At 31.6% G+C, this 12,428-nt stretch overlaps 1 protein-coding gene across 7 annotated transcripts in view; it reads right to left on the bottom strand.

Moving 5' to 3' along the window:
• The window catches only part of MYO6 (myosin VI), a 189,619-nt gene that overhangs the window by 111,227 nt on the left and 65,964 nt on the right, over positions 1 to 12,428 (bottom strand). For all 7 annotated transcript variants that reach the window (XM_074310470.1, XM_074310468.1, XM_074310469.1 and 4 more), the window contains one exon: positions 5,170 to 5,312. In XM_074310470.1, the coding sequence (XP_074166571.1) occupies positions 5,170 to 5,286 (117 nt within the window). In that variant the 5' untranslated portion in view covers positions 5,287 to 5,312. The remainder of the gene's footprint in view (positions 1 to 5,169; positions 5,313 to 12,428) is intronic.

Here is a 12,428-nt window from a genome sequence, read left to right on the forward strand (position 1 = left end):
TCTTGTTAGAACAGAACATTAAAGTTGGCATTGTAATGCACTGAATCAAATGTATTTTTATATTTAATAAACCTTGGGATCTTTTTCTGTAATTTTCAGTCAATTTTATGGTACTAAAAATGTGGTCAGCTGTAGGATATCATTTTTGAAAATATACCTGTTTTCTTCTCATACTTTTATCGAGTATGGATCTCTCTGCACATGATTACAGTTACAGATCACACTCTGCAAATGGGCAAAAATGACTCAAAAATGACAATACTCAATGTTGAAGGGTTTGTGGAATGACAAGCATGCTAATTCATTGCCAATGTAGTTATAAAATAGTACAGTTATTTTGGGAAAGCAATTTAGAATTATGCATATAAAGTGACCAAAATATCCAAAATCTTTGAACCAGAGACTTTGGGCTTATATGCTCAGGAAGCCATAGGTAAAAAGAAAGTCCTCATAAATACCAAGATTTTGTAGCAGTACTTTTTGTGATAGCTAAGAACTGAAAACAAGAGAAGCCTGTTAATTGGTGATTGGTTAAACAAACTGTGGTACATGAATGCAATGGAATATCATTGAACTTTAAGAAATGATGTGTATAATGAATATTGAGAAACAGGAAAAAATCTGACACAGAGTGAAACTGCAAAACCAAGAAAATATATACAATAACTAAAACAAAGTAAATGGAAAGAACACCCCCCAAAAAAAACCCACACCCAACAACAACATGACAAAACAAATGTTACAAAATCATAAAGCTCAAATGGATTCAACTGAAGAGATATTATAGGACACTCCCTCAACCTACCCAAAAAATGAAAGCAGGAAGTTCCCAGGTGTTATCTACTATACATGTTTTCAGATTTTTTTAATGAATTAAGTAGCTGTAATGGGGGGAGGGGGTTTCCCCTCTCAAAAAAAAAAAAAACTATTTGTTATATTGAATGACTCTTTGGGAGTAGGAATAGAAAGAATACTTGGATAACTATGATTATATGAGAAATAGAAGAGACCAATAAAAACGTATTTTTTAAAAATGTATTATTTGCTGAGATTTTTTTCTAGGTTCTTTTTTGATCTTATTATCATATTGAAAGATATATTCAGTTAGGAAATGGTGAAAGTCTGTGTCAGTATCTGTCTTTTTTTGTTCATTTCCCATCTTTTGACATCAATAGCTTGTTTTACTAGATTAAAGTGGAATAGCCACTTTAATCCTAATTTTCTTATTTTTTTCTATCATAGGACAACAGGATCATAGTTAAAGCACTGGAAGGGCCCAAGGAGGTCAAGTCCAACCTTTTTATTTTACTGATGATGAAACCGAGACCTGGAGAAGTTATATGATTTAGACAAGATAATATAGGTAGCATGTAAGACAGTTAGACTTTCTAAATCCAGTTTGACAATAATAATTCAGTGGCCTGACTATATAATGACAACAATTTGGAAATAAATCCTACAAAATTTCCTTTCAAAATAAAATAAATTTTATTTTTATTACATTATTTGGTGTCTGCTCTGACATATCCTTTATTTTCTCAAAGGACAGACTCATGAATGATGTATAGGCATGCAGTTTATGTGCAGTCAACAAATCTTAAGCCTCTGTCAATTCTTACTCCAAAACTATAGTTCCAACATATTTTTCATCTTCGTTTCCCAATTCTGATCTTAGCAGTGAAGTAATTATTGAAATATTACAAATTTGGGGGTCTTATCAAGCTCTTTGTAAAGTTTGTCTACTTCTTTTAGCCTCATGCTCTTCAATAAATATCACATTAGCTGCCACAACAATCTCTAGTCAAATGATTAGCATAAGCACTGCTATATGAGACAAATGATTTTTCCATGAAAATGTTTCTTATGCCCTTGGTCACAAATTAAATCACACATAAAAACTCTATTAACTCTTATTTGCTTCTTCTAAAAGAAACTAAAAGCCATCCCTCTCTTTACTACAGCTCTCCTTTTGGTCCCACTAGACTAAGATGTCAAGATTTGTATAATTCAGTTCCTCCAATAATATGATTATTTACTGGTCACTGGACAAGAGTCTAACATTTAGAATACCAGAAGCTAAGTTAATCTTTATAGATGGTCTGTCACTACTCACAATCCTCACCCTTCATCAAGAGCTAAATTTCAGGCCAGTTTCTCCATGAAGCTTTTCCAAATCCCCACCAGATTTATCTCTCTCTTTTCAGTTTTCTCCTTTCTTTCACCCTGCATTTATAGAATTGGGATATATGCAATTCATTTCCATAGTAAATTGTTGTGTCCTTGATAGTATTTCTATGGCAATTTACTTTTGATTTCCCAAAAGCTAGCACAGTACCTTATATATAGTGAGCATATATTAAAAGTATATTGAATTGAAAAGAAATATAGAAACCACTAATAATTTTTCTATTGTGAAATCAGAGTTCCTATATCAGATGACAAATATCCCATCTCAAACAGTAAGAGAGGGATTCAATAAATATATATGGAATTTAGCTCAATAGTTTTTCAAAAGTTTAGAACTATATAAAGTACTTCAATGATTTATAGTTATAATTGGGATTCTTTATACAAAAATATAGACATAAAGAATTAGTTCAAAGTTTTAGTAATGGATAGCATAACATGAATATTAAAGATTGCTGTTCTAGGATGCTTGCATTATAATTGAACTAAGGCAAGTAATTAAAACATTCAATATGACTGGTTTTGGGTGTTTTATTAATGGAAAATAAGTCTTAAATTTCTACAAAGTCAGGCTGAAAAAAAAAAAGATAAGATAATTTATATTAAGCCCAATACTACATTTCTATTTGAAAATATGGTAGAAATAACACAGAATTTGGAGTATATTGAATCCTAATTCCATAACTTGTTGTCTCTTGAACAAGGACAACGCATTTAAACTGCAAAAAATAAAGGCTAGAACTCAGGACTGTGTTCTTTCTGTTATACCACACTGTAATAACAGCAAGGCTTTAGTATATACAAGGAATTTGTGTAGCACGTGGACAAGATAAAAAAAAAAATAATAATCACCACTCCCTAATGAGCAATAGCACAAAGTAAACACTACAGCTCATGAAGAAAATGAAATTGTAACAGATTAAGGTTATTTTATGTTTATTAGGCAAATTTTTTGTCATTTGTACAGTCACAGTTACAAAATTAGAAATGTCCTAATTTGACTTAAAGAACAAATCTTTTGGGGAAAAATCTAAATAAAACTTTGGACTTGATGTTCTAATTTAAACTCAATAAGGAAGATATAGATTTAGCTTAGCTTTCTTTCATTGAGAATAAATCCATCATATAAATATAATTTCTTTTTAAGAAAAGCAGCATGACAAAAAGTAAAGACAAAGATGAGATCTTAGCTCTTACTCAGACCACTTAGTCTGTATGTGCCTTAATCTTTCTGAAATTTAGTTTTCTTATCTATAAAATGGAATGCCTACCTTTATAGAGTAGTTTCAGGAAAAGTGCTTTATAAACTTAAAAGAGAAAAGAAATATGAGACTTGATCTACTAACCAATGGAATGTAAGCTCCTTGAGGACAAGGGCTACTTTACTTTTGATATTGTACCAATGGTATGCATGAGAATATATAGGTGGGGCTTAGTATACATTGGTTCACTGATGGGAACATATCTGTGTGGAATATGCTTTATATTCATTAAATTGCAAATATGAACCAAAAATAGAATCTATAAGCAAAAATTAATCACTGTATTTTATATAACAATGTTTTGATATGCTTATCTATATCTTCATGTAGCAAAAAAAAATGAAATCTAGATTCATAACCTTGATATTTTTTTCTTTGGTTTAAATTTTTAAAGATCCTCTTTTCTCTGTGTTTCCTTCATCTTATACATATGCATGTTTTTTTGGTTGATGGCACAGAAAAAGTGTTGGAATGGAATAAAAGAACCTAAATTAAATCTTTATGTACTTCTGGTGTAATTATAAGCAAGTTGATCTTTTTGAGTCTCAGTTTCTTAATCAATAAAATAAAAAGTTGGATTTGAACACAAAGTTCTTATAATTCCCAGATTATAATCTATGAATTTTATCTTGACCTCTGAGAGGAAAAATTGTGTGCTAAAAACCTCCACCTTTTCTTGATTCTGGTTTCATAAAATTGACATCTTTTAATATGATGCCACTATAGATGGTGCATTTAGTTTTGTAGGTTGTTTACAGTAACAGAGTATTTTTCTCCATGAGAAAATGTCCTCATGAGACATGTCTTGTTTTCGTTAGGTTCCCAAAAGGAAGGCAATCATACAACACTATGTTAGTAGACTATAAATAATTCAACACACAATTACAAAGTCTAAACTAAGTAGAACTGATGAAACAAAAAACTTAACTCCCAAACAATTATTTTAAGACAAAGATCTACTAAACTGAAAATTTGGGAGTTCTATCAGAAAAAAAGAGACATCATTTACAATAAAGACTGATTTGTAATTTTCAGTTCCCAGTCTTTCCCTTTTTCCAACTCTTAATTTGTTATATTGTTTTATGCAAAAATGCATTGTAAAGATTAAATGAATATATATATATATGCTATAGATATAAAACTACCCTGCATTTTTATTCTTTAATAAAAAGCAAATTTTAATGCAACAAGGGGAACTGATATACAACTATCCTTCAATTAACAGAAATTTACTAATAGAAGCAACTGAACAAAAAAAGTCATAAATTCATCACAGAGAAAAGCAATTTAAAAATTAGAGACTCTAGAGGGAATTTCAATCTAGTAAATTCAAATAAGAAAATTATAAAGGAAAAGAAAACTCTGATATAAAATTATAAGACAGTGCCTGATTTTGAACAGTATTTTCACAGAATATTTGTTATGTTTAATATATTAATACTCTCGAGCTCATATTAATCATCTAATACCTAAAAGTTACTGTTTTTTAAGATACATTTTTACAATATTGTTATATACATTTGTGTGGTTCTACTAATTCTAGAAGCTCTAATTATTCTCTAATTTCATAACAGAAGTAAACAGAAATAGACATTCACTTAATTAAAATTTACTTTTTTGAAATGTAACTCTTTTGTTAAAAGGGAACCTTTGCAGAAATCAGAGACTTTTAACAATCTAAGGAAAGATCATAATCTCTAGTCTATTTTTAGAAGCTCACCTTCCCTTTTTGGTTTAAAGGTTCAATTGTTAAGCTGTCTGGACCAATATCCACAATATTGCCCATCTGAAATCCATCCGTGGGATGTGGAGCCCAAACGGGCTTTCCATCTTCCATTTTTTTGATGATCTATCCACACTTTCCTGTCAAAAAAAAAAAAAAAGTGACATTTTATACAGTGATTTACAAATAGGATAATATATACCACTTGGAGGGAAATTTGAATTCTTCAGAGATATGTGCAGGTGATTTCCAAAGACATAATAAAAAAAGGGAAGAATTTTTAACTCTTGTTCTAATTATGTTATCCTTGCGAAATTACTTAGCAAGCCTGTTTCCTCATCTGTAGAGATAATAATTGCAGTACTTACTTTCCTAACTCGTTTCAAGCAAATTCTTTAAATTTTAAGCTTTTTAAAATGCTAATTCAATATTTAACCCCTGACCTTAACATGGCCTTCCATTTCTCTAGAGTTTTATCAAACCTTATTATTGTGGCTCATCTTTGCTCTCATCCCTCCATCTAAGAGAAGATACAGACCACACAGAGTGATGATAAAGTTCTTCCCCTAAGTGAAACATACACATCAATCTTAAACCTCCAAGAGAGGACAAAGCCAAAGAAAAAATTATTTCCTAGAGTAAGTAACTCCAGTTTCTAACTATTTCCAAACCATTCAGTCTGCACTCTGCCCATCTTCCTCATCCTGTTCCCAGAGGAACCTAAATTTTGCCTCTAAGACCCTGGGCCCTAATTGGTCTTTCTCTTATTTTGACCATAACAAGGATTCTATATCACTTCCTGGCCCTCTCCAAATCATGTCACCTTGCTCCTTCCAACTATCTATCATATGTTACTTTCAAAGTGGCATGTGAGCTCTTTGAAGAGAGAAATTATTTTATTTGGTTATAGTTGTATACCCAGTGCTTAGAACACTGATCACCATATAATAAGTGCTCAATAAACTTTTTCTTAATTCACTCTTCTCAAAGTAGAGCAACAGATGAAGTAAAAATAAAGATAAAATAATAACATTTAAAACATCAACATAAGATAAATTGCAGAGAATGTATAAATTTATTTCAATAAAATAGTTGCTATATAAAACTATTCACAGCAATACGTGTAGTCTTCAATTTATTAATGGATTATAGGATCACAAATCTAGAGATGTTAAGGATCTCAGAAATAATCAATCAACAAGTAGTACAGGAGAAAGAACACTAGCTCTGAGGTCAGAAAAACTGGCTTTAAATTCTAGTTGTGATATTTATAAACTATCAAATTTCCAGCAAGTTGCTAGCTCTTTAAATTTCAGTTTTCTCATCTATACAAATGAAAGTGCTAGATTAGAAGCCTATGGGGTTTCCTTCAACTATGGGGAATTATTTTAATATTCATAAGCAACTCTGTGCTTAGCACTAACACCAAAAAAATTTAATTCCCACTCACAAGAAAGAGAAATATAGGGAGCAGATGTGATTTTACTGGTAAAAATCATTGCCAGATGACGAAACTCTCTCTACCAGTGCAAGTCAGCACATTCTCTGCAATTCTCAGTCCGTTTGTATAAGTATATACCATATAGAATAACTATAAAGAGAATATATACAGATATATACTCTATGTTCTATACTGTTGAGGGGAAGAGAGACAGAGAGAGATAGAGACAGAGACACAGAGACACAAAGAATACAAAGACAGTGTATAAGAAAGTATATGCTTTATAGAAAGCATAAGAATAAGAAGAGATTTCATATAGGAGATGTTTTTTGAGCTGTTTTTTGAAAACAGGTGAGGAAGTAATACTTTACAGCATGGGGGATAGCCAATACAAAAGCATGGAGACTAGAGGTGGTAAAAGGCCAAATATTATTCACAGAAAACAGAAGATAAAATATTGCCCAATGACACTAGAAAGATAAAATGAAGTAAGTTTATAAAGAGCTTTTAAAGCTAAACAAAGGAGTCTATTTTTTATCTTAGGTAGAAAAGGGAGTCAAGGGCATTTATTAAGTAAGGGAGAGACAAGGTTATGCCTATACTTAAGAAAAATCACTTTTGTTGCAGTGTGAAGGATAGATTGGAGTAGATAGAGACTTGAGGTAGGGAAAATAGTTATGAGGCAAGGGAGAAGCACAGGATGGCCATGAGCAGGCTGTAACACATAGCAGGCTATGTCACAAAATCCCAGAAAGGAGATGTTATCCATGAGAAGGTAGGCAACAATGTTAAATGTAACAGATAGGCTGAGAAGGATAAGAACTGAAAAAAAAAAAAATCCTTCAGATTTGACAATTAACCATCACTAGCAACTTGCAGAGGACAACTAAGAGATTATTGAAGAGTAGTTTCAAGTTGATGATATCAAAAGGCAACCTATACATTTTAGATGAAAATGAAAGGAAAAGAAGAAAAGACACATTACAGTCAGATTTCCAAGTAGTTTAGCCATCAAAGAAAAGAGAGATAGAATGCAATAGCTACCAGGGATGGATAGATCAAGGACAGGGTTTGTTTTTTGTTTTTTTTTAAGACCCTTATATCCTAAATCTAACACTAACATTTACCTATCAAAAGATAAAAGTATGTTTCATCATCAATCCTTCAAAAATCATGGATAGTGACTGCACTGATCATAGTTCTTATAGCTTTCAAAGTTATTTGTGTAATATTGTGCAATCCTGAATAAATAAATTGTTAAACAAGTATACAAACTGGATGTAGCATTCTTGTTTCATTCTTCATTAGTTATAAAGAGTTTAAAAAAATGTTCATTTTTATAATATTAATATTATAGGGGCAGCTAGGTGGCGCAGTGGATAGAGCACCAGCCCTGAATTCAGGAGGACCTGAGTTCAAATCTGATCTCAGACACTTAATACTTCCTAGCTGTGTGACCCTGAGCAAGTCACTTAACCCCAGGCTCCGAAGGGGGGGATATATATATATATATATATATATATAAAATGGTAAAAATTGTTCTGCTTATGCTCATTTCATTCTTCCTTAGTTCATATATGGTTTTCCACGTCTGTCTTTACTATATTTGTTTCTAACAGGGTTTTGTTTTTCCTGCTTTCTCATGATGGCAGTGATAGAAGAAGAATTTCATCAAAAGAGAATAAAATTTAATTTTTAAAGAAATGCTTAAAACAACAAATACAATAAAAATACTATATACATATATATATATATATATATATGTTTTAAGATTTCTTAGTGTCATCTGTAGTTCACTGCAAACAATAATTTCAGCTTTTATACTTTTAGATAAATCAGCATAAGATAAAAAAATTCTAAGAGTAAAGAAGAAAAATAATAAAGGAGAAAAATTAGAGTTTTGTAGTGTCATGAAGGGTGCATGGTTACTTCTTAAATTAACAGTCTACTGTTCACCTGCATTTATTTATTACCTACTATTCTTTATTTTATTTTCCTACTGTATTGCTAAAACTACCAATGACATCAAATTCCAATTTAAAGGGGTTTTTCCTCAATCATTAAACCTCCTTGATCTCTCTATATCATATAACTATGAACCTTCCTCCTTTTTGAAATGTTCTATTCCTTTAGCTTGTGAAACAATGTACAATTATCCTTTCACATTGCAGGGATTATGGGCACAGTCTCCCCTTCACTCTGAAAAATTCTTGTAAAATTTTTTGGTTCTCTCATCATACCAGAGAAGTCTGATTTTTTTTTACTTTTTCTTTTATGGATGTGTACAATATCTTATTGTAAAATCTGAATTATGTATTTGGTCATATGCTTTTCCCTTTCCCCCCTTTTTTTCTTCCTTTCTCCACACCCTTCCCCATCCCTGAGAATGGCTACAATTAGATACAAATAGGTGTGTATGTGTGTGTGTGTGTTTGTGTGTGTGTGTGTGTGTGTGTGTGTGTGTGTGTGTGTGTGTGTGTGTAAAATTATTCTATACATACTTCTATTTATCAGTTCTTTATCTGGATGTAGATATATATATATGTAATAATCAAAATGACATTTGCTCACAGTTGTTCTTAAAACAATATTGCTGTTGCTATATATAGGTTTTCTTGATTCTGCTCATTTCATTCTTCATTATTTCATGTGTTTCTATGTTTTTTTCTGAGATCACTGAGCTCATTTCTCATAGCACATTAGTATTTCATCAAAATTATATTCCACTATATATGTCTACTTTCCGCAAATAATGGACATCCCCTCAATTCCTAATTCCTTGTTACTAAACCAAGAGCTACTAAAATATTTTTGTACATACAAGTCCTTTTGTTTTGTTTTAATCTCTTTGTAATACTAACCTAGTAATGCTATTGTTAGGTCAAAGGCTATGCACAGTTTTATAGCTTTTAGCTCAAACATTTAGACTAGCGTTGGAAGGGCTTCTGTAATTTAGAAATTTCTCTGATGACATAATTTCTAGTTGAAATAGCAAATTCCAACAAGCCTGTACTTTCCTACTTCCATAATTTTGCTCACATTATTTCTTCTTCCTAAAATGGGTCCTCCTCACTTCTTCTGGTTGAAATCTTACCTTGTCTTCAAACCTCCCATTCAAATGCTATATTCAATGAAATCATGTACCATCTAAGCCTCAGTGATGTGCCATTATCATCAGACAAGTCAAAAAATGATCTTTTTGCTGAGAACACTTTGTATACATGATAATAGCTATCTAACATTATGATTATTTTATTACTTTTTTCACTCTACTAAATTGTAAATCCTCAAATTCTAAAACTTTTTTTTTAACAGTATTTTTCTCAGCTGGAATAGTTTTATACAGAGAAGCTTTAAAAAGTATTACTCAATTATATTTTTGAAGAATATGTAGCTCAAGTTTAATATAACTAGATTTATATGACATGCTTTCAATGTTCTATGAGAATAAATTGTGCAACAAGTCAAATGGTGTGGTAGAAAACCTGATATTATGGCTGTTCCCCAAACAGAGAACAATACAGTAAAATTTCAAGAAATGGAGTCGACTACACATAAACATAGATTTTAGTATGGAAAAAAAAGAATTTATAAGTAATACTGGAGATGTTGTTAGAATACCATAATTTATGACTATGACTTGTCTCTTGCAGTTTAACTCAGCATGTATATATAAATGAGAAATTTGTTGTAGCCTGCCCAGCCATAGATTCTTCTTGGTTTCTCAGTGGGAGCTTGAGCCAATAAACTAAAAAATAACTCAAGACCTTATTGCCACGAGCAAATCTCACACAAGGGTTCATACAAAATGAAAATCAAAACAAAATAATCTAAATCTACCAAGTCTTCCAAAACAAACAAAAATGCAAACATGGTATTCAAAGGAACTTTTTAAAAGACTGCATTTTCTACAGAACATTTTTCCAATAATAAAAGGATACACTATGAAAGGTACATCCTACATGCCAACATAACAAAAATGCCAAGCAACTTCTGTAAAAATTTTGATATTTAGATATTTAAGTAATTCTGGATGAAAAAAAAAAAAAATAGATTTTTGGGGGCAGCTAGGTGGCGCAGTGGCTAGAGCATCAGCCTTGAAGTCAGGAGCACTTGAATTGGTCTCAGACACTTGACACTTCCTAGCTGTGTGATCCTGGGCAAATGACTTAACCCCAACTGCCTCAACAATAACAACAAGAAAAAATTATTTGACTAGTTTAACAATACGGGAGCCTGAATAATACAGCCAATAAGGTGGAGAAATAAATGGTCAAAAATAAATCTGATATGAAATAAGCACTCTATCTATGTATGTGTGTACCTTTCATGAAATAAAGTTCCTCTAAGAAATCTGGAGAAAAAGAAATCAAACACATAAGACCTTGAAAAACAATAAAAGGAAAGTATAAATAAATGAAATAAACAAGGTAAATTCTAGTATGGGAAGATGATACACATATCCCCTCTGAATCCTAATATCCATCAGGGTCATAAAAGTAGTCTACAGAAAGAAGGCCTGGGAATGGTTCTATTATATATTTCTGGAATGGGAGAAGAGGAGGAATGAGAGAAAGGAGAAAGTAAGGTTGGGGAAATTATCCTTCACAATTAGGGTGTTCATGTAGAAGTCTGTACAAGTAAGAAAACTGGGTAAAGTGACTGAAGGTCAAACCTCATTCTCACTTGAACTAGTCAAATGAGATACTATACACCCAAAGAAAGATATTAATCTCAAGAAGAAAAAGGGAGAGAAAGGGAAGATGAGAGAAGAACGTAACAATGAGACAATGGTTAGGAAGTATTAATCTTAGACCAAAAAAAACTCTAAAGATATGCAAAATTATGTATAGCTTTTTTTTGAAGTGACAAAGAATGATAATCTAAGGATGTACCCATAAACTGAGGAATGGATATACAAGTTATGGTATATAAATATAATAGAATATTACTGAATTGTAAGAAATGATAATGGAAGAAAACAGGGGAAGACTTCCATGAACTGATACAAAGTAAACAGAACTATGAGAACAATTTATATAATATAAACAATATTGTAAAGACGAATATGAAAGACTTAATAACTTTGATCAACACAATAAACAATAACCATTGAACATAATATTCAACAAGAGTGCAGAGTAAGACATGTATACATGTGTGCATGTGTGTTCATTTTTTTTTCTTTTAGACATGGCCAAACACAAATTTGTTTGGTTTGAGCATTATGTTTGTAATAAGGAGTTGTTCTTTCATTATGAATTGTGGAGGGATATGGGGGAGAGAAAAAAAGTGAATTTTTTCTGATTGCAATAAAATTAAAGTTAATTTTATAAGAGTCACAATTCCCAATGATCCTAGTTTGAAATGCTTGTGGAACATCCATTTTGGTTAATACCCAAAAGGCAACTAATTAGGCAGAACTGGATTCTCAAGAAAATACTCACCTGTTCATCTGCACAAAAAATTATACATGAATCCCTAAAAACAGATTAATCACCAAGAGAAAGATATGAGAAGATGGTCCAGAAGAGAATTGGGGAGTATATCTACATCTATACTTTGGGACATATACCATGAAGCAGCAAAGGATACTGGGAAGGAACAATTAGATTTGGAGGGAAGAGACTAAAGAGAGCAATGCCACAAAAATCGATTAAAGAAAGAATATCTGAAAGGAGAAGGTGATAAAGGATAGTATCAAGCAGTGATGTAAAAATCAAATAGAAATAGGTATCAATAAACTACATATTATATGTGTTGTGTGTGTGTGTGTGAGAGAGAGAGAGACAGAGAGAGAGACAGAGAGAGAGAG

This window comes from Sminthopsis crassicaudata, chromosome 4, assembly GCF_048593235.1.
Source record: "Sminthopsis crassicaudata isolate SCR6 chromosome 4, ASM4859323v1, whole genome shotgun sequence".
NCBI classification, from domain to species: domain Eukaryota; kingdom Metazoa; phylum Chordata; class Mammalia; order Dasyuromorphia; family Dasyuridae; genus Sminthopsis; species Sminthopsis crassicaudata.